The sequence below is a fragment of the Oncorhynchus clarkii genome, chromosome 20, assembly GCF_045791955.1.
Source record: "Oncorhynchus clarkii lewisi isolate Uvic-CL-2024 chromosome 20, UVic_Ocla_1.0, whole genome shotgun sequence".
Lineage (NCBI taxonomy): Eukaryota > Metazoa > Chordata > Actinopteri > Salmoniformes > Salmonidae > Oncorhynchus > Oncorhynchus clarkii.
The window spans coordinates 78,504,884-78,528,907 of NC_092166.1; the positions used below are offsets into that span (position 1 = coordinate 78,504,884).

Consider the following 24,024-nt stretch of genomic DNA (forward strand, 5'->3'; position numbering starts at 1 on the left):
GCTCTCTTTCCCTCGCTCTCGCTCTCTTTCCCTCTGGGTCTCTTTCCCTCGCTCTCGCTCTCTTTCCCTCTGGGTCTCTTTCCCACACTGTCTCTCTCTCTCGCTGTCTCGATCTCTCTCTCTCGCTGTCTCGATCTCTCTCTCTCGCTGTCTCTTTCACTCTCTCTCTCTCGCTGTCTCTTTCTCTCATTCTCTCTCTCGCTGTCTCTTTCTCTCATTCTCTCTCTCGCTGTCTCTTTCATTCTCTCATTCTCTCGCTCGCACTCTCTTTTATTCTCTCTTGCTCTCTCTCTCTCTCTCTCGCTCTCTCTCGCTTTTTCTCTCTCGCTCGCTTTCTTTCTCTCTCTCTCTCGCCGTCTCTTTCACTCTTTCTCTCTCTCTCTCTCGCTCTCTCTCGCTTTCTCTTTCTCTCTCTCTCTCTCGCCGTCTCTTTCTCTCTCCCTCTCTCGCCGTCTCTTTCACTCTCTCTCGCTCTCGCTCGCTTTCTCTTTCTCTCTCTCTCGCCGTCTCTTTCACTCTCTCTCTCTCGCTGTCTCTTTCACTCTCTTTCATTCTCTCTCGTTCTCTCTCTCTCTCTCTCTCTCTCTCTCTCTCTCTCTCTCTCTCCGTCTCTTTCACTCTCTCTCACTCTCTCTCGCTTTCTCTTTCCCTCTCTCTTTCTCGCCATCTCTTTCACTCTCTCTATCTCGCCGTCTCTTTCACTCTCTCTCTCTCGCCGTCTTTCACTCTCTCTTGCTCGCCGTCTCTTTCACTCTCTCGCTGTCTCTTTCACTCTCTCTCTCTCGCTGTCTCTCGCTCGCTGTCTCTCTCTCTCTCTCGCCGTCTTTCACTCTCTCTCTTTCATTCTCTCTCGTTCTCTCTCTCTCTCTTTCACTGTCTCTCGTTCTCTCTCTCGTTATCTCTCTCTGTCTCTGTGTATTTGTGTGTTCCAGGGAGGCTTAGAACGGGCGACCTCATTTTGGAAGTCAATAATATGAGTTTAGGAGGAGTAACCAACGAGAGGTAGGTCATTAGTGCACAGTGGTAGACTTGGACATAATTAGGTCATGTGAGTTTAGTTGTTTGTTAATCATTCGTTAGCCATGTGAATGATGCTATGCAAAGTATGTTACATTGGTGTTTGTGTTTCAACTCAGGAGTAATACTTGAATGCCACACATTGAATTAAAAAACAACAGTTTTCTACATAGAGGTGACTAGAGGTCGACCTCTAGAGGTGACGATGACTGAAGGTGTTATGCCAGTTCCATCAACATTTTCTGTGTATCTCAAATGGCACCCTATCCCCTATGGGCCCTGGTCAAAAGTAGTGCACCCTATCCCCTATGGGCCCTGGTCTAAAGTAGTGCACCCTATCCCCTATGGGCCCTGGTCATAAGTAGTGCACCCTATCCCCTATGGGCCCTGGTATAAAGTAGTGCACCCTATCCCCTATGGGCCCTGGTCTAAAGTAGTGCACCCTCTTCGCTATGGGCCCTGGTCTAAAGTAGTGCACCCTATTCGCTATGGGCCCTGGTCATAAGTAGTGCACCCTATTCCCTATGGGCCCTGGTCTAAAGTAGTGCACCCTATTCGCTATGGGCCCTGGTCTAAAGTAGTGCACCCTATTCGCTATGGGCCCTGGTCATAAGTAGTGCACCCTATTCCCTATGGGCCCTGGTCTAAAGTAGTGCACCCTATTTGCTATGGGCCCTGGTCATAAGTACTGCACCCTATTCCCTATGGGCCCTGGTCATAAGTAGTGCACTCTATCCCCTATGGGCCCTGGTCTAAAGTAGTGCACCCTATTCCTTATGGGCCCTGGTCTAAAGTAGTGCACCCTATCCCCTATGGGCCCTGGTCTAAAGTAGTGCACCCTATTCGCTATGGGCCCTGGTCTAAAGTAGTGCACCCTATCCCCTATGGGCCCTGGTCTAAAGTAGTGCACCCTATTCGCTATGGGCCCTGGTCTAAAGTAGTGCACCCTATCCCCTATGGGCCCTGGTCTAAAGTAGTGCACCCTATTCCCTATGGGCCCTGGTCATAAGTAGTGCACCCTATTCCCTATGGGCCCTGGTCATAAGTAGTGCACCCTATTCCCTATGGGCCCTGGTCATAAGTAGTGCACCCTATTCCCTATGGGCCCTGGACATAAGTAGTGCACCCTATTCCCTATGGGCCCTGGTCAAAAGTAGTGCACTATAAAGGGAATAAGGTGCCATTTGTGACATATAATTTCCTGAACCCGGGTGTAGTGTTAAAACTGCTCTCCTCTCTCCTGTGGTCCTATAGGGCGGTGGATATCCTCCGGTCAGCGTCAGCCTCCAATCACATGTCTCTGATGGTTGCCAGGGACGATGAAAGCAGGTAGCCAAGCCTGACTTTATTTAAAAGGAAATTCCACCACTTTTCAGAGACTCTCATCTCCAGCACAATACCAGAGTCTACATATGTGATAACAAACAGCGCTTTATAGAAAATAGAAAAAAAATGTAAAGTAAAACAAATTCTGCCCGATGACGATACTTTAAAAACAGTGATTTTCAAACATTGATGTTTGCGGTGTTGTGGGGAGAGAGAAGATACATTTTCTCTGGCTAGAAACTCATTGCCGGTTTTGAAAATCACTGTTTTTCTTTTTACCTTTTAATCCTAACCTGTCAGGTCACATTTTGTAGGACCTTTCTTCTTCTCTTTTTAACCACAGATCATAGAAAATCATTTTGTAGGACCTTTCTTCTTTTCTTTTTAACCACAGATCATAGAAAATCATTTTGTAGGACCTTTCTTCTTCTCTTTTTAACCACAGATCATAGAAAATCATTTTGTAGGACCTTTCTTCTTTTCTTTTTAACCACAGATCATAGAAAATCATTTTGTAGGACCTTTCTTCTTCTCTTTTTAACCACAGATCATAGAAAATCATTTTGTAGGACCTTTCTTCTTCTCTTTTTAACCACAGATCATAGAAAATCATTTTGTAGGACCTTTCTTCTTCTCTTTTTAACCACAGATCATAGAAAATCATTTTGTAGGACCTTTCTTCTTCTCTTCTTAACCACAGATCATAGAAAATCATTTTGTAGGACCTTTCTTCTTCTCTTCTTAACCACAGATCATAGAAAATCATTTTGTAGGACCTTTCTTCTTCTCTTTTTAACCACAGATCATAGAAAATCATTTTGTAGGACCTTTCTTCTTCTCTTTTTAACCACAGATCATAGAAAATCATTTTGTAGGACCTTTCTTCTTCTCTTTTTAACCACAGATCATAGAAAATCATTTTGTTGGACCTTTCTTCTTCTCTTTTTAACCACAGATCATAGAAAATCATTTTGTAGGACCTTTCTTCTTCTCTTTTTAACCACAGATCATAGAAAATCATTTTGTAGGACCTTTCTTCTTCTCTTTTTAACCACAGATCATAGAAAATCATTTTGTAGGACCTTTCTTCTTCTCTTTTTAACCACAGATCATAGAAAATAGGCTGTTTTCACATAATATAGACACTGTTATGGTGATGCTGATAATGACTAGGAAGTTGAAAAGTGGCGGAATTGCCCTTTTACGTGTATTTTATGTATTTCATCAGAAGTTTTGCCATTCTTGGTGTTGTTTGATTTGGTATATGATTATTATATATTATATACTGTATAGGACCAGTCAAATGTTTGCACACACCCACTCATTCAAGGGTTTTTCTTTATTTTTTATTATTTTCTACATTGTAGAATAATAGTGAAGACCTCTTCAAAGTAGCCACCCTTTGCCTTGATGACAGCGTTGCACACTCTTGGCATTCTCCCACATTTTTGACTGGAACTGTACATATTGTATTTATTTATTTCCAAAACGATACTTGGGAGTCAAATATTGCAATATGAAACTGTATCGATTTATTCCCCCGTCACTATTAGACAAAGGCTACAAACGTTTGTGTGCAGCCTACGTGTGGTAGTGTGCACTACGTCAGAGCACTACGTTGTTGTCACTGAACAAGGGTAGATACTGTTAGGAGCTGAGTGGTTAAAGAATCCTTGATTTGCTTTTGATAAATACAACAATCTGGTTACTACAGTAAGAACATGAAGGACTTTGGGTTGTGTTCACTCAGAAATGGAAGCGGTGTCCGAAATGGACCCCATTCTAATAATGTAATATAATAATAATGTATTATATATCATGTATATCAGGAGCCCTGGTCGAAAGTAGTGCACTATATAGGGAATAGGGTGCCAGAAACAGAGAGCCTTGGGGAAGCTTTAGGGAAGATAGGTTGATTGTTGTGTAACAGTGTTTGAGGCCTGGCTGGTTCAAATGTGCAGATTTCAGAAAACTGCTTATTAGAGGACAGAGAAAGAACACTGTTTCCTTCTGACCTCAGTCAGCACAGGAAGCCGTCTGTCATGGTAGAAACATGAAGTAACACACCCCCAGTTAACCCCTGTGTGTGGATGGCGTAAAAAAAAAAAATTGGATTACGTTCAACACATTTTCCAACGTACTTCAAAGTATTCACTGAGTGTACAAAATACTAGGAACATCTGCTCTCTCTATGACATAGACTAACCAGGTGAATCCAAATGAAAGCTATGATCCCTTATTGATGTTACCTGTTAAATTAACTTTAATTAGTATAAATGAAGGAGAGGAGACAAGTTAAAGATGGATTTTTATGCCTTGAGACAATTGAGACGTGGATTGTGTATGTGTGCCATTCAGATGGTGAATGGGAAAGATAACATATTTAAATGCCTTTGAACGGGGTATAGTAGTAGGTGCCAGGAGCACCGGTTTGAGTGTGACCTGGCACAAGATGGGGAGAAGACCGTGTCCTTGATAAAACGCTGCTCTACTTTCTTCACATAACAATCAACTCAACAAGTCCTACAGGCCCTAGTTTTATCACACCTGGACTACTGCCCAGTCAAATGGTCAAGTGCCACAAAGAAGGACAAATCACAGTGGCCCTGAACAGGGAAACACAGCTGGCCCTTAAATGTACACAGAGAGCTAACATCAATGACATTCATGTCAATCTCTCCTGGCTCAAAGAAGAGAAGAGATTGACTGCATCACTACTGGTCTTTGTGAGAGGTATTGACATGTTGACAGCACCAAGCTGTCTGTTCAAACAACGAGCACACAGATCAGACACCCATACATACTCCACAATACATGCCACCAGGGGTCTCTTCACAGTCCCCAAGTCCAGAGCAGACTCTGGGAAACACACAGTACTGCATAGAGCCATGACTACATGGAACTCTCTTCCACATCAAGTAACTCAAGTGAACAGTAAAATCTGTAAAAAGAAAAAGTAGGATAAATCACCTCACGGCATAACATGGACTATGAAGAGACACACCACACACACACACACACACACACACACACACACACACACACACACACACACACACACACACACACACACAGTAATATTGTAGTATTGTACATTTTATATTGTAAATGTTATTTATATTGTACACATTAGAGTAATAATGTCTAATGTGATGTATTGATGTGTTATGTTATTGTGTTAATTATGTTAATCCTAATGGGGATCCTAATAAATACTAAATCAAGACTTGATTTGAAAGCAGCGCTGCTCTGAACTAGAGAGAGACGTTTCAGCTTGAAGCCTTCTTCGGTGTGTAGGTCCACATCTTTTTAATTCAAACCACATTCTCAGGGAACACAAGTGAGCAACCGATGAGCAACAGCTACTTCTAATCAGGGTATACACTCATCTGCCAATCAGGGAGGACTTCATTTGAAAACTGGGTACATTTAAACACTGGGTACATTTAAACACTTCCCAAATATCCTCTGGGACTCTAGTCCTCCTAACTGCTGAGGAAAGGGGTCTGTCCTGTGTCCTCTCTCTCCTGTCACGTCTCACCCCGTCTTGTACACCGGGCCTGACGTAAAGTGACCTGGCACTCTGCTGGCCCCTGTGCTTTTCACTGTTTGTCAGCCACGTCACACACTACTGGCTCAACGGATGGACAGCCAGACGGACAGCCAGACGGATACAGGCTGACATATTAAGAAGACTGTCTGTCCGTCCATCCGTCCATCCGTCTTTCATCAGCTGTTTGTTCTGGTTATGTTTCAGAGTATTTTGTGCCCAATAGAAATGAATGGTAAATAATATGTAGTGTGTAATTTTGGAGTCATTTTTATTGGGAATAAGAATAGAATATGTTTCTAAACACTTCTACATTCATGTGGATGCTACCACAATTACAGATAATCCTGAATGAATCGTGGATAATGATGAGTGAGAAAGTTATAAATGCACAAATATTAGGCCCTCAAGACATTATTAGAAACCTCTCACCATTACAATAACAGGGGAGTTTAGCATTTTATATCCTACCACCAAGACATGCTAACCTCTCACCAATACAATAATAGAGGAGGTTAGCATTTTATATCATACCCCCAAGACATGCTAACCTCTCACCAATACAATAATAGAGGATGTTAGCATTTTTGGGGAATATGATATTTGTGCGTCTAACTTTCTCACTCATCATTATTCACAATTTTTTTAGGATTATCCGTAGACATGGTAGCATCCAGCATCCTAATGTAGAAATATATATAGAAATGTATTATATTCTTATTCCCAATAAAAATGACTCCAAAATTACACACTACATTATTTACCATTCATTTCTATTGGGCACAAAATCATCTGAAACGCAACCAAAACAAACATCAAAGGCATTCAACCAATTTGTAGAGTCACACGCTTGATGTCGTCATTGCGTGTTATGAATATGGGACCAAATATCAAACTTTTTACTACTTTAATATGCAAGGGAATTTGTCCCAATACTTTTGCTCCTCTACAGTGCTGTCAATTCTAAACCCTTCACCCGACATGCATGAAAATACCCTCAAATTAAAGCTGTCAGTCTGCACGTTAACCTCATCGTCATTATATTATTTCAAATCCAAAATGCTGGAGTAGAGAACTAAAATCACAAAAAAACACAATTGTCCCAATACTTTTGGAGCCCACTGTACAGTATATCCCTAACCCTATAAATGTCAGACTGATTCCCAGACCAGACAGTTGGGGCCAAGAGGTCAATCCTTTTTTCTAAGACATACTTAGGACTTTTTACCTGAACACATAACACAGTAGACTCTTTACCTCGAGATTAAACCGGATTAGCTTCCTGATCTAGCTCAGATAATCCTAACCTCAACTACTAACAAAGAAGACACTTTTAATGGGTCTGCTCCTGTCAGATGTCACTTGGAATCAATGTCTGTGTGTGACCATGGGAGGGAGACAGAGCTCTACTGTACTGTTTCTCTGAGGGAGTTGACTCTGTCTGTCTGTCTGTCTGTCTGTCTGTCTGTCTGTCTGTCCTCCAGGCGGGAGTTCATTGAGTTGATGAATAAGTATGGCTCCCACAGCAGTTTTAAAGGAAGCTCAGGGAGGGTCTCCCCTACACAGCTCTCTACAGGTGAGTTTCTGTACCTAGGACCTTTTGAGTCCCAAATGGCATCCTATTCCCTATTTAGTGCACTACATTTGACCAGGGCCCTATATAGGGAATAGGGTACAATTTGTAACTCAGCCACTTGACGTAGGACCTGGTTATCCCCCCTTCCCCTCCTCAACTGCATGTAGCTAACACTATAGTCTATTAACCATTGTCTTCCTAATTTCCCTTTCACACCCTTCCTAATTCGCATCCATATTCCCTTTCACACCCCTCCTAATTCTCATCCATATTCACTTTCACACCCCTCCTAATTCTCATCCATATTCCCTTTCACACCTCTTCTAATTCTCATCCATATTCACTTTCACACCCCTCCTAATTCTCATCCATATTCACTTTCACACCCCTCCTAATTCTCATCCATATTCACTTTCACTCCCCTCCTAATTCTCATCCATATTCACTTTCACACCCCTCCTAATTCTCATCCATATTCACTTTCACACCCCTCCTAATTCTCATCCATATTCACTTTCACACCCCTCCTAATTCACATCCATATTCCCTATTACACCCTTCCTAATTCACATCCATATTCCCTTTCACACCTCTTCTAATTCTCATCCATATTCACTTTCACACCCCTCCTAATTCTCATCCATATTCACTTTCACACCCCTCCTAATTCTCATCCATATTCACTTTCACACCCCTCCTAATTCTCATCCATATTCACTTTCACACCCCTCCTAATTCTCATCCATATTCACTTTCACACCTCTTCTAATTCTCATCCATATTCACTTTCACACCCCTCCTAATTCTCATCCATATTCACTTTCACACCCCTCCTAATTCTCATCCATATTCACTTTCACACCTCTTCTAATTCACATCCATATTCCCTTTCTCACATTCAAATTCAAGCTGCTTTATTGGCATGAAAAACATTGCGTCAATATTGCCAATATACATTATAATACAATTATGTATATAATAATAATAATAATATAAATTGCTAGTAAATAATGATAGAGGAAGGAACTCTCGACCCGCTCCACTACAGCCCCGTCGATGGGGCGTTCGGCCCTCCTTTCCCTGTAGCCCACGATCAGCTCCTTTGTCTTGCTCACATTGTTGTCCTGGCACCACACTGCCAGGTCTATGACCTCCTCCTTATAGGCTGTCTCATAGTTGTCGGTGATCAGGCCTACCACTGTTGTCGTCAGCAAACTTAATGATGGTGTTGGAGTCGTGCTTGGCCACGCAGTCATGGGTGAACAGGGAGTACAGGAGGGAACTAAGCATGCACCACCGAGGGTCCCCTGTGTTGAGGATCAGCCTGGCAGATGTTGTTGCCTACCCTTACCAGCTGGGGGCGGCCCATCAGGAAGTCCAGGATCCAGTTGCAGAGGGAGGTGTTTACTCCCAGAGTCCTTATCTTAGTGATGAGCTTTGTGGGCACTGTTGAACGCTGAGCTGTAGTCAATGAACAGTATTCTCACATAGGTGTTCCTTTTGTCCAGGTGGGAAAGGGCAGTGTGGAGTGCAATTGAGATTGCGTCATCTGTGGATCTGTTGGGGCAATTTGCGAATCGGAGTGGGTCTAGGGATTCCGGGATGATGGTGTTAATGTGAGCCATGACCAGCCTTTCAATGCACTTCATGGCTACCGACGTGAGTTCCACGGGGCTGTAGTGTTTTAGGCAGGTTGCCTTCGCTTTCTTGGTGCACAGTGACTATGGTGGTCTGCTTGAAACATGTAGGTATTACAGACTCAATAAGGGAGAGGTTGAAAATGTCAGTGAAGACACTAGTTCTGAGTACACATCCTGGTAATCCGTCTGGCCCCGCGGCCTTATGAGTGTTGACCTGTTTAGAATACATCATGCACCAGCTGTCAGTGACAAATAGATACATACCCCCACCCCTTGTCTCACCAGACGTAGCTGCTCTGTCCTGCCGATGCACGGAAAACCCAGCCAACTGTATATTACACGTGTCGTCGTTCAGCCACGACTCGGTCAAACGTAATATATTCAAGTTTTTTTATGTCCCGTTGGTAGGATCGTCTCTAACGGAGAGCATCCAATAATTGCACATTGGCCAATAGAACGGATGGTTGAGGCGGTTGACCCATTCGCCGACGAATTCTCACACAAGGCACCCAGACCTCCGCCCTCTGTATTTATGTATTTTCTTCACGTGAATGAGAGGGATTTGTGCCTGGTCTCTGAGAAGCAGTATATCCTTTGCGTCGGACTCATTAAAGAAATGTATTTGTCCAGTTCGAGGTGTGTAATCGCTGTTTTGATGTCCAGAAGCTCTTTTCAGTCATAAGAGACAGTAGCAGCAACATTATGCTCAAAATAAGTTAAACAATGCAAAAAAAAATAAAAAATTAAATAGCACCGCCAGCCATCCCCTCCGGTGTCATTAATACTAATACTACAACGATCCCTCCTACTACCATTACCACTTGAAGCATTTCTACCTGTAATATCTCTACCTACTAAAACTATAATGAAGTTATAACTGTCATCCTCAACATTACATGAGTACTGCAACTACCATAATCATTACTTCTACTACCACCATCACCACCATCATTAAACTACTACTGTTACCATCACCCATATTATTGGAATAATATTCAATAATATTAATAGTACTAACAATAATACTAATAGTACTAACAATAATACTAATAGTACTAACAATAATACTAATAGTACTAACAATAATACTAATAATACTAACAATAATAGTAATAGTACTAACAATAATACTAATAGTACTAACAATAATACTAATAGTACTAACAATAATACTAATAGTACTAACAATAATACTAATAGTACTAACAATAATACTAATAGTACTAACAATAATACTAATAGTACTAACAATAATACTAATAGTACTAACAATAATACTAATAATACTAACAATAATACTAATAGTACTAACAATAATACTAATAGTACTAACAATAATACTAATAGTACTAACAATAATACTAATAATACTAACAATAATACTAATAGTACTAACAATAATACTAATAGTACTAACAATAATACTAATAGTACTAACAATAATACTAATACTACTAGCAATAATACTAATAATACTAACAATAATACTAATAGTACTAACAATAATACTAATAGTACTAACAATAATACTAATAATACTAACAATAATACTAATAGTACTAACAATAATACTAATAATACTAACAATAATACTAATAATACTAACAATAATACTAATAGTACTAACAATAATACTAATAGTACTAGCAATAATACTAATAGTACTAACAATAATACTAATAATAAGTAAGTTACTGCTTATTATTATTCAGTGTCAGGCTATGGCAAATCAAATCAAATCAAATGTATTTATATAGCCCTTCGTACATCAGCTGATATCTCAAAGTGCTGTACAGAAACCCAGCCGAAAACCCCAAACAGCAAGCAATGCAGGTGTAGAAGCACGGTGGCTAGGAAAAACTCCCTAGAAAGGCCAAAACCTAGGAAATAAATATTTGTCTACAAAAGGAGCCATTGCTCTTTCACCCATAAGTATTTTTATGTTTTTCCTCTGGGTTTAAAAACATAAAACTTGGAATAAATGTAGTAATTTCTGCAAACAATTCATCTGTTGTTGAGTAATATTTCTCACAGTAAAGGAGAAAGTGTGATCTCTATCTCTACCTCCCTTGTCGTGAAGTGACCACCTACACGCTCCTCTTTGGGTAGCCATGTCTTTATGTCTGCTGGTTTCTATTGCCAATTGTTGGTCACTCAGCCTGTACTTGGTAAGGATCTGTCTCTGCTTCGTATCTCTGACAGAGTAGAGATAATCAGCCAATTCATATTCTCTGTTTAGGGCCAGATAGCAATTTAGTCGGCTTTTGGATTTTGTTTAGTTGTTTCCAATGTTGTAAATAGGAGTCCTTTGATTGGGTCACAATTTTATTTATTTGAATGATTTCTTTTGAAGCAGTGCTGGTGTCTGCTTGGTTGGTTAGGTCCAACACCAGCTGACTGAGAGGCCTCGTTTCTGGACTCAGCTCTTGGGTTTGAAGTGCTTATAAAATGATGAATTAATTTCAAGTATAGCCACAATTAGGGTTGCACATTCAGTGGTGGAAGCTTTCTGTGGGAATTAATGGGAATATATGGGAATTAATGGGAATATATGGGAATTAATGGGAATATATGGGAATTAATGGGAATATATGGGAATTAATGGGAATATATGCAAATTAATATTAATACCATTTGAATGTAGATGTTTTTTGCATTGGATATATTTACCATATCATATGAGACAGAAACATAAACCTTGTACCTTATCATAAGTTATAATTAACATATAACATAATTGCAAATTATTAAATCCTTCCAATAGAAATAAAAAGCAATTTAGTTACGAATTTAACTTTAATTCAATGAGTTGACTCTTCACATGGGATGATTTCACTGAACAACAAAAGGGAATATTGAATGATCCCCCAATGATCCATCACATCTCCCAAAAATGTTTTCAACATGCATCTGTAAAATGATAGTCAGGAAACTAAAGCTTTGGTTGTCTTCCTCTCAGGCTTCCATGTCTTCTCCCTGGACCTCCTCAATGTCCACCTCTTGAACGTCAGACTCTGAGGCCTCATCTTCACTGTCATGTTCCAACCTTGTTGAAGATGGCTCGTTGTCAGACTCAAAAAGCCTCAAATTTGCCTGGATCGCCACCCATTTTTCAACCCTTGTATTGGTCAGCCTGTTGCGTGCTTTGGTGTGTGTGTTCCCAAACAAGGACCAGTTGCGCTCTGAGGCGGCCGATGTTGGTGGGATTTGGAGGATGATGGAAGCAACAGGGGAAATAGCCTCAGATGCACGAAGTCCCTTCCACCAGGTGGCTGATGAGATATGTTGGCACGACTGCCATATTGCATCTCCATCCCAAAGCCCTTGCTTGGAAGTGTACTCCGCCAGACTGCCAAGAACCTTGCCCTGTTGAGACACGGTAGTGATTACACCATAGGCCTTGTTGATCTCTGCACCAGACACAGACAGGATGCTCTTGCCAGCATACTTTGGGTCCTACATGTACTCTGTGGTGTGTTTGGGCTTCAGGTAGAAGTCTTCACGCTTATTGATGTATTTCAGCACTGCCGTTTCCTCTGCTTGGACGACAGTGAAGGGGGCAGGGCAGTATGGATTTATTATATTACATTTTCGAGTTTTAACATCAGACAGGATGCCAGACAGGATGGCATTGTCTCCCTCAATCCGTGCAATGGCTACTGCTATATGTTTCAGGAGTTTCAGGCTGCTTTACCACTCTCTCCCAAAATATATCATCCAGGAGGATCCTCTTGATGGGGCTGTCCATATCGGCAGACTGCGATATGGCCATTTCTTGGAGAGACTCCTTCCCCTCCAGGAGACTGTCAAACATGAAGACAATACCACCCCAACTGGTGTTGCTGGGCAGCTTCAATGTGGTGCTCTTATTCTTCTCACTTTGCTTGGTGAGGTAGATTGCTGCTATTGCTTGATGACCCTTCCCATACCTAACCATTTCCTTGGCTCTCTTGTAGAGTGTATCCATTGTTTTCAGTGCCATGATGTCCTTGAGGAGCAGATTCAATGCATGAGCAGCACAGCCAATGGGTGTGATGTGAGGGTAGGACTCCTCCACTTTAGACCAAGCAGCCTTCATGTTCACAACATTGTTTGTCACCAGTGCAAATACCTTCTGTGGTCCAAGGTCATTGACTGCCTTCAGCTCATCTGCAATGTAGAGACCAGTGTGTATGTTGTCCCTTGTGGCTGTGCTCTTGTAGAATATTGGTTGAGGGGTGGAGATGATGTAGTGAATTATTCCTTGCCCACGAATGTTCGACCACCCATCAGAGATGATTGCAATACAATCTGCTTTCTCTATGATTTGCTTGAACTTCACTTGAACTATGCATCCAGCAAATGAATAGATAAAGCATGTGTGGTTGGAGGGGTGTATGCTGGGCGAAGAATATTCAGAAATCTTTTCCAATACACATTGCCTGTGAGCATCAGAGGTGAACCAGTTCCATACACAGCTCAAGCAAGACATTCATCAGCATTTCTCTGACTACGTTCCTCCATTGAGTCAAAAAAGACTTCTGATCCCAGGAGGACCATGAGCTGTTGCTATCGATGAGGTGCCTGATTCATCATTTTCACCTTGAATAGAAGAAGAGGGACTTATGTCAGAGGTTGCCTGTTGTGAGCGCTGAGGGAACTTTATGCACTTGGCCAGATGATTCTGCATCTTTGTTGCATTCTTCACATATGATTTGGCACCGTATTTGCAAATGTACACAGCTTTTCCTTCTACATTAGCTGCAGTGAAATATCTCCTGTAAAGATTAGAAAGAAATTGGTAAAAAGAAATAGGAAATACAATTCCATGTACAGATAAATTGTTAAGCAATGAGATTAAACAACTGCTTTGTAAGACTCATATCTTAAAATGAAACATGTATGGAAACAGGTGAATTAACACTCCTCAGGTGACAAGCTCAAGCAAGCTAAAACCCACACGGTAGCATAAACTAACTAAATTGTTAACAAGTTAGAAATGATTTAAACTGTGTAGGGTGTGTAGGGTTTAAACTGTGTAGGGTGCCGTCTTTCGGATGGGACGTTAAACGGGTGTCCTGACTCTCTGAGGTCATTAAAGATCCCATGGCACTTATCGTAAGAGTAGGGGTGTTAACCCCGGTGTCCTGGCTAAATTCCCAATCTGGCCCTCAAACCATCATGGTCACCTAATAATCCCCAGTTTACAATTGGCTCATTAATCCCCCCCTCCTCTCCCCTGTAACTATTCCCCAGGTCGTTGCTGCAAATGAGAACATGTTCTCAGTCAACTTACCTGGTAAAATAACGGATAAATTAAAAATTAAAATTAAAATTAAACACACTTTGCTGTAGGCTACTATTTACTAGCTAACAAAAAATAATGTATGTCATATAAAATATATTCACCCCACCAGGTATTGTCGTTCTGCCCCTGAACAAGGCAGTTAACTACTGTTCCTAGGCCGTCATTGAAAATAATAATTTGTTCTTAACTGACTTTCCTAGTTAAATACATGTAAAATATTTTTTTTTAATCAAAACTTACCAGAAAGCTTGTAGTCCTTGGCTCAGACAGTGTAGTAGTGTGGGCTCAATAGCATCTCATTTAGTGTGCAAGATCTTCAGAGTGCACTGCACATGCACTGTGGTTGCAGTTACATTGAATTGGGGATAGTTTAACCAAAATATGCCACAAGACCTAGAATTGCTTTATGTGTATCCCACAAAAATCGATGTAAAATTCCCCAAATTCCCGGGCTTACCTGCCCATGTAACATTTCTGGAAATTTAGGGGAAAGTTACCAACTCTTTGCAACCCTAGACACAATTTTAATTGTATATTTTTTGTATATTTCATTACCGCTGGGAATCCCTAATTCTGCCCTGCATGCATTAGTTGGTGTATTTCTTTGGTCTTGTAAAAATTTACAAAATAATTCTGCATGTAGGGCTTCAATTGGATGTCCAGTTTGAAGAGGGGCCCCCAAACCTCAATTCTGTAAAGAGCTATTGGTGGGATTACGCTGTCCAATATTTTGGTCCAAATTCTAATTGGGGTGTTGATTTTAGAATAATAATTATCTCTTTCTCTCCAGGAGGCAAGACAGACACGGCCTCTTCCTCTTCCTCCTCCAGATCTACCAGTCCCACCAGCCAGCTCTTCAGTCCTAAAGAGGGGGTCACAGGACCTCCCTATACCACTGGGCCCCCCTATACGTCAAACCCCAACACAGCCCCTACACAGCCCGTCTTCAAGTAAGTGACATTCTGAAATTGACAGTTGAGTGATTGTGTGTGTGTGTGTGTGTGTGTGTGTGTGTGTGTGTGTGTGTGTGTGTGTGTGTGTGTGTGTGTGTGTGTGTGTGTGTGTGTGTGTGTGTGTGTGTGTGTGTGTATATATGTACAGTGGTGCAAAAAAGTATTTAGTCAGCCACCAATTGTGCAAGTTCTCCCACTTAAAAAGATGAGAGGCCTGTAATTTTCATCATAGGTACACTTCAACTATGACAGACAAAATTAGAAAAAAAATCCAGAAAATCACATTGTAGGATTTTTAATGAATTGATTTGCAAATTATGGGGGAAAGTAAGTATTTGGTCACCTACAAACAAGCAAGATTTCTGGCTCTCACAGACCTGTAGGCTCCTCCTCTGTCCTCCACTCGTTACCTGTATTAATGGCACCTATTTGAACTTGAACAATTATACTATTATTCTGACATTTCACATTCTTAAAATAAAGTGGTGACCCTAACTGACCTAAAACAGGGAATTTTTACTAGGATTAAATGTCAGGAATTGTGGAAAAACTGAGTTTAAATGTATTTGGCTAAGGTGAACGTAAACTTCCGACTTCAACTGTACATGTAGGTATTGTTAAAGTTACTATGTATATATGATAAACAGAAAGTAGCAGCAGAGGGGTTGGTGGGTGGGGGGTGGCAGGACACAGGTTAGGGGGGGTTGGGGTGGCAGGACTCAATGCAAATAGTTTGGGTAGCCATTTGATTACCTGTTCAGGAGTCTTATGGCTTGGGGGTAAAATCTGTTTAGAAGCCTTTTGGTCCTAGACTTGGCGCTCCAGTACCGCTAGCCATGCGGTTGCAGAGAGAACAGTCTATGACTTGGGTGGCTGGAGTCTTTGACAACTTTTAGGGCCTTCCTCTGACACCGCCTGGTATAAAGATCCTGGATGGCAGGCAGCTTAGCCCCAGTGATGCACTGGGCCGTAGGCACTACCCCACAATCAAATAAAGAAACTGTATGTAGACACACAATACAACTACATTATGTCATTATGATGCCATTACCTGTCATTATGTCATTATGATGCCATTACCTGTCATTATGATGTCATTACCTGTCATTAAGATCACAATGGCTTATAGAAAACAGATATAAATACTCTTCTTCATTTCAGCAGTTATCATACACCATTTAAAAAAATAGTTTACCATGTAGCCAACTCCTGCACATTTGTTTTGACACACCTACTCATTCTAGGCTTTTTCTACATTTTTATTTTCTTCATTGTAGAATAATAATGAAGACATCAGAACTATGAAATAACACATGGAATTATAGTAAATGTAGTAGTAATAGTAAATGTAGTAGTAATAGTAAATGTAGTAGTAATAGTAAATGTAGTAGTAATAGTAAATGTAGTAGTAAATATCTAGTAAATATATTTTTAGATTCTTCAAAGTAGCCAGCCTTTGCCTTAATGACAGCTTTGCACACTCTTGGAATTCTCTCAACCAGCTTCATGAGGTATTCCCCTGGAATTCATTTCAATTAACAGGTGTGCCTTGTTAAAAGTTAATTTGTGGAATTTCTTTCCTTAACGTGTTTTGAGCCAATCAGTTGTGTTGTGACAAAGTAGGAGTCGTATACAGAAGATAGCCCTATTTGGTAGAAGACCAAGTCCATATTATGGCAAGAACAGCTCAAATAAGCAAAGAGAAACGACAGTCCATCATTACTTTAAGACATGAAGGTCAGTCAATGCGGATCATTTCAAGAACTTTGAAAGTTGCTTCAAGCGTAGTCGCAAAAACCATCAAGAGTTATGATAAAACTGCCTCATGAGGACTATCACAGGAAAGGAATACCCAGAGTTACCTCTGCTGCAGAGGATAAGTTCATTAGAGTTAACTGCACCTCAGATTGCAGCCCAAATTAATGTTCCACGGAGTTCAAGTAACAGACACATATCAACTGTTCAGAGTGAATCAGGCCTTCATGGTCGAATTGCTGCAAAAAAACACTAAACACTACTAAAGGACACCAATAATAAGAAGAGACTTGCTTGGGCCAAGAAACACAAGCAATGGACATTATACCGGTGGAAATCTGTCCTTTGGTCTGACAAGTCCAAATTTGAGATTTTTGGTTCCAACCACCGTGTCTTTGTGAGCCGTACAGTAGATTAATGGATGATCTCCGCATGTGTGGTTGCCACCGTGAAGCATGGAGGAGGAGGTTTGATGATGTGGGGGTGCTTTGCTGGTGACACTGTCAGTGATTTATTTAGAATTCAAGGCACACGTAACCAGCATGGCTACCACAGCATTCTGCAGTGATACGCCATCCCATTTGGTTTGTGCTTAGTGGGAATATAATTTGTTTTTCAACAGGACAATGACCCAACACACCTCCAGGCTATGTAATGTCTATTTAACCAAGAAGGAGAGTGATGGATTGCTGCATCAGATGACCTGGCCTCCGGAATCACCCAACCTCAACCCAATTGAGATGGTTTGGGATGAGTTGGACCACAGAGTGAAGGAAAAGCAGCCAACAAGTGCTCAGCATATGTGGGAACTCCTTCAAGACTGTTGGAAAAGCATTCTAGGTGAAGCTGTTTGAGAGAATGCCAAGAGTGTGGAAAGCTGTCAACAAGGCAAAGGGTGGCCACTTTGTATTAACCACATATTACACAGTGACCCCAGGTTTGGTAAAGCGTTTGAATCCCCACGAGGTGGATAAGAGAGTTTTCCTATGAGACCCTCAAATTTACAGGATTGTTTAGTAAGGTCAGATTTGCCTAAGAAAAAAGCATTGTTTTTCATGACTATCATTCCTGAAGGCAATATCCCTGCTATGATCAGAGGGAACTCTCTTGTCCATCCCCATTCAGGTGAGATGATAAAGGTTCCAGGTGGAATAACATGTAACACAAAAATGTGTTGTATATCCTTATGTGTTCCTGTTATGTGTGTCAGACCAAACGTGAACTTAAGACGAGGATATGTGAGCATAAGAGCTCCGTTGGCAACCGCAAGGAAAAATCACCTGTTGCTGGGCATTTAAAAAGCCATAGTCATGAACTAAGTGCTTTACGTTGTATAGGCATTGAATTGGCGGAGGAGATGGCTTCTCCAAAGAGAGACATATAGGATAAACGGTTGGGAACTCTTGCCCCAGCAGGCCTTAATGAGGAATGTTATTTTTCTTGTTGTTTGTAGTGTTATCAATAGGCCAAACACTTAGGTAATTACATCACAATGTAATTGTATTGATTGTCTATGTATCTTTATTAGATGGTCATGTTTCCCCCACAGCCCTCTCTGCTGGGATCTCTTGATTGGGCCAATACTGATTGGGAATTTTTGAATTATGCCCACCTGTGAGGTTGTTGTGACATTGATTGTCATTGCCTTGAATGCTGAAGAAGGGCTAAATTTAAGTTGATTTACCGGAGTGCTGTCCTATTTCTGTTATTTTATTTAGTCATGACCACAGTCGGTGTGTTAGTCTGAACTATTGTCTCTCATCTCTGCCACCTCCCGACAGTGTCTTTTCTGATTATTTCTCTCTCTCTCTCTCTCTCTCTCTCTCTCTCTGTCTCTGTCTCTGTCTCAATTTCAATTTAAGGGCTTTATTGGTATGGGAAACATATGTGAACATTGCCAAAGCAAGTGAAGTAGATAATAAACAAAAATGAAATTAACAATAAAAATGAACAGTAAACATTACACTTAAATGTCATATTATGTGCAAATAGTTAAAGTACAAAAGGGATAATAAATAAACATAAATATGGGTTGTATTTACATTGATGTTTGTTCTTCACTGGTTGACCTTTTCTTGTGGCAACAGTTCACAAATCTTGCTGCTGTGATTGCACACTGGTATTTCACCCAGTAGATATGGGAGTTTATCAAAATTGGGTTTGTTTAATCTGAAGGAAATATGTCTCTAAAATGCTCATACATTTGTCAGGAGGTTAGGAAGTGCAGCACAGTTTCCACCTCATTGTGTCTCTCTCTCTCTCCCTAGTGACAGCATCATTCAGTTGATATGCATCTCAAAAGGAACAGGCCTGGGCCTCATCATCAAGGGCGGAGCTAACCGAGCCGAGGGACCAATGGTGTTGATTCAGGAAATAGTGCCTGGAGGAGACTGCCAGAGGGTGACTTGTCACTATGTTTACCTTCTGATACTGGGGGAATCAGGGGTTACACAGGGGTTTTGTGTGAATACATAATAAAGTGTGAGATGTTAGTTAAGGCATAAAATAACTACAACTATGTTTTTTATTTTTTTGAAACAAGTCATTTTTTTCATTTCACTTCACCAATTTGGACTGTTTTGTGTTTGTCCATTACATGAAATCCAAATAAAAATCCATAAATTACAGGTTGTAATGCAACAAAATTGGAAAAACGCCAAGGGGGATGAATACTTTTGCAAGGCACTGTATTTTCTACCTGTATTTAACTAATACAATAACTATATCCTAATGCCCTAAAGATATTCTCTGTATTTAATGCCCTAAAGATATTCTCTGTATTTAATGTCCTAAAGATATTCTCTGTATTTAATGCCCTAAAGATATTCTCTACCTGTATTTAACTGATATTGACCATATTGTTATCATATTACAATGAAACCATGACCCTTGACCCTTGATGTAGTTTGTGTTTCATATGACAGGACGGTAGACTACAGCCAGGAGACCAGCTGGTATCGATTAATAAGGAGTCGTTAATCGGAGTGACTTATGAGGAGGCTAGAAGTATCCTGACACGCACCAAACTCAGGTGGGGGCGCACCTTTATGACTTCACTTGAATATGTATTGACAGGATAAACCTCCTGAGGTCCACCATCTTGTTTTCAAGGTTCCTGTATAAACAGACAGTAGTAGAAGAGTAAACACATCCATCTTTACTGTAATGTGTCCAGAACAATCTCTGAGGGAATCTTGTGAACTATAACGTAGAGTGCATTCAAATGGCAGCCTATTCAATAGTGCACGACCTTTGACTTGATCCCTATGGGCCCATGTCAAAAAATAGTGCACTATATAGGGAGTAGGGTGCCATTTGGGACGGAATCTATTAACTACATTCAAAGTAGTCCAATCCATTCTCAATTCTCCCTTCTGTCTGTCCTTCTCCAGACCAGACCCTACGGTGGAGATAGCGTTTATGAGACACAGGACTTCCACCAGTTCTGCTTCCTCCAGCAGTGGCCCCCAGGGTCCTTTCACCCCACAGGGCGCAGCCAGTGGAGCCTCCTCAGTGCCCCCCACCAGGAGAGGGACCCTGGCTGTACTGGGGGCCCTGCCTCCCCCTCGGTCACTGCTCCAGCACAGGAGAACCACGCTCCCTGCAGCCCTCCCTGGAGCTCCCCTGGTGGTGCCCAAGATCACCTCCACCCTCAACCCCGCCAGCGAGACCCTGCCTTCTGTCAACCTCAGCCAGGTTTGGGACTTTAACGCAGGGACAAATGCACACACGCACATACACACCCCCACAGGGTTTTCTGTGAATATGGTTATTCCTCCTTATGGTATTAATAGTTGGTGTGGTTGTAGGATGTGGTGTTGTGTGTAATGTTCCCTCTAAGCTGCACGCGTACGCCACAGCGAGAATTAGGAGATTGAACTTCACTCAACTTTATAGAGCAGTGGTCACCAACCGGTCGATAACGATTAACTTGTCGATCTCCAAGGCTTTCCTAGTCGATCGCCAAACATTTCAATAAAAAAACCAATGATAAAGCCTTGTGTTCCTATGTTGATTTGTCTCGGGCTGTTGGCAGTAGGTGCACCCGATTCAGCTGCCGTGCGCGGGATAGACCAACTGTTGCCATTTTGAACTATTTCATTTGTTTAAAGGTACAAATTTTGTTGTACAAAAAAGTGCACTATAGGCCTACCGCTGGCCAATCGGATGACTCAGATCACTGTCTGCAGTAACGTAGCAGGCATAAAAGATAGCTACAGAGTTGATACGGTGAGATGTCAAAACGTTTAAAACTATGACTAGAGAGAGACGGTCAACAAATACAGGAAAGAGCTGAGTTCATGTTTAAGTTCTTACTCAGCACTGTCAACACTTTGTATTCAACACTTTTATAAGCCCTAAAATGCACGTTCTTCCTATTTCCACTCAGAGCCACAAGCAGTGCAGCAGCAGTAATGCATGAGTAGGAAAGGATCTATAGGCTCGCGTTATTATTAGCAGCTTGGGTCTTTTTTAATATCAAGGAATATTGAACTTTCTCTGTTCATAGGAGTAACAACATGAATTTGTGCCTGAGGCAGAAATCATGCGGTACGACTCGAGTTTCGCCATCAGCTGGAAGTCCCTTTTTGGTCAGCGGAGGAAAGGGAGAGCGGAGGGATGTTGAGAAGTTGACCCTCAGTCTGTTGCTCTCTCCCGCCACTGAGACTGGCCATCACATGCAGGCACCATCAGCCCAGTAAAATAAATAAAAAGCTAATTATTTAAATGTATGCTCACTCAGCTGTGCCTCACAATACAACAATGGTTCTATTACCAGTGTGATCATATAGCCTACCTCAAATGTAGAAATACTATTGTAAAAATATGGCCCAAACAACAATGCATTGGCAGGGCAATTCAAGCAAAACCAATATGCGGTGATAATGTATTGGGCCTATAGCTTACAGCTCAAACCTCATTGCTACAGTAATGTTTTAAATTGGTTATGTTGTAAACTCAGCAAAAAAGAAACATCTCTTTTTCAGGACCCTGTCTTTCAAAACTAATTCATAAAAATCAAAATATCTTCACAGATCTTCCTTGTAAAGGGTTTAAACACTGTTTCCAATGCTTCTTCAATGAACCATAAACAATGAATGAACATGCACTTGTGCAATGAATGCACAACAGCTTACAGACGGTAGGCAATTAAGGTCGCAGTTCTGAAAACTTAGGGCACTAAAGAGGCCTTTCTACTGACTCTGAAAAACACCAAACGAAAGATGCCCAGGGTCCCTGCTCATCTGTGTGAATGTGCCTTAGACATGCTGCAAGGATGCATCAGGACTGCAGATGTGGCCAGGGCAATAAATTGCAATGTCCGTACTGTGAGAAGCCTAAGACAACACTACAGGGAGACAGGACGGACAGCTGATCGCCCTCGCAGTGGTAGACCACGTGTAACAACACCTGCACATGATCGATACATCCAAATATCACACCTGCGGGACAGGTACAGGATGGCAACAAAAACTGCCCGAGTTAAACCAGGAATGCCCAATCCCTCCATCAGTGCTCACAGTCTGTCCGCAATAGGCTGAGAGATGCTGGACTGAGGGCTTGTAGGCCTGTTGTAAGGCAGGTCCTCACCAGACATCACCGGCTACAACGTCGCCTACGGGCACAAACCCACCGTCGCTGGACCAGACAAGACTGGCAAAAAGTGCTCTTCACTGACAAGTCGCGGTTTTGTCTCACCAGGGGTGATGGTCGGATTCGCGTTTATCAACGAAGGAATGAGCGTTACACCGAAGCCTGTACTCTGGAGCGGGATCAATTTGGAGGTGGAGGGTCCGTCATGGTCTGGGGTGCTGTGTCACAGCATCATCAGACTGAGCTTGTTGACATTGCAGGCAATCTCAACGCTGTGCGTTACAGGGAGACATCCTCCTCCCTCATGTGGTACCCTTCCTGTAGATTCATCCTGACATGACCCTCCAGCATGACAATGCCACGAGCCATACTGCTCCTCCTGTGTGTGATTTCCTACAAGACAGGAATGTCAGTGTTCTGCCATGGCCAGGAAAAAGCCCGGATCTCAATCCCATTGAGCACGTCTGGGACCTGTTGGATCAGAGGGTGAGGGCTAGGGCCATTCCCCCCAGAAATGTCTGGGAACTTGTACGTGCCTTGGTGGAAGAGTGGGGTAACATCTCAAAGCAAGAACTGGCAAATCTGGTGCAGTCCATGAAGAGGAGATGCACTGCAGTACTTAATGCAGCTGGTGGCCACACCAGATACTGACAGTTACTTTTGATTTTTACCCCCCCTCCCCCCTTTGTTCAGGGACACATTATTCCATTTCTGTTAGTCTCATGTCTGTGGAACTTGTACAGTTTATGTCTGTTGTTGAATCTTGTTATGTTCATACAAATATTTATGTTAAGTTCGCTGAAAATAAACGCAGTGAGAGGACGTTTATTTTTTTGCTGAGTTTCAAGTCAGGTTGACTCTAAGTGATCTTGACTCAGAAAAGGTTGGTGACTACTGTTCTAGAGTTTTCCCTGTTAACACTATCAATGTTTCCCTTTACTGTGGCAATTGTAATCGAATCAACGCAATATTAGCCACTTTCAATGCAACATACCGAAACAAAACTAACTATGCAAGAGATTTTGTTGTAGGCAGAAAGCATCGGCGTAGGATTCTATTGCATTGGCACGCATTACTCAGCCCGTACTCTACACAGACCGGTGTGGCATAAACAATCAGAGCTGCAGTAGGCCTATTGTAAATACAAATTGACCATTGCCAAACATGGATCTGTGTCATTTACTTTGAACTGGACTGTGTTTAGAGTATGAGCGATCGATCGTGAGTAGATGCACTTGTTTTGAGATCAAAGCGAGAGCTGCATGTAGGCATGTGCACATTTTGTTCATATTCTTTGCTAGTTAGTGAGTTATTAGGTAACCTAT

At 41.6% G+C, this 24,024-nt stretch overlaps 1 protein-coding gene across 1 annotated transcript in view; it reads left to right on the forward strand.

Annotated features, from left to right (window-relative positions):
- LOC139375709 (syntaxin-binding protein 4-like) overlaps positions 1 to 24,024 on the forward strand; it is a 125,909-nt gene that overhangs the window by 11,768 nt on the left and 90,117 nt on the right. Inside the window, exons 4-10 of the mRNA XM_071117519.1 lie at positions 933 to 1,002; positions 2,272 to 2,346; positions 7,378 to 7,469; positions 15,187 to 15,346; positions 19,372 to 19,504; positions 20,029 to 20,135; positions 20,497 to 20,800. Coding sequence (XP_070973620.1) covers positions 933 to 1,002; positions 2,272 to 2,346; positions 7,378 to 7,469; positions 15,187 to 15,346; positions 19,372 to 19,504; positions 20,029 to 20,135; positions 20,497 to 20,800 — 941 coding nt within the window. The remainder of the gene's footprint in view (positions 1 to 932; positions 1,003 to 2,271; positions 2,347 to 7,377; positions 7,470 to 15,186; positions 15,347 to 19,371; positions 19,505 to 20,028; positions 20,136 to 20,496; positions 20,801 to 24,024) is intronic.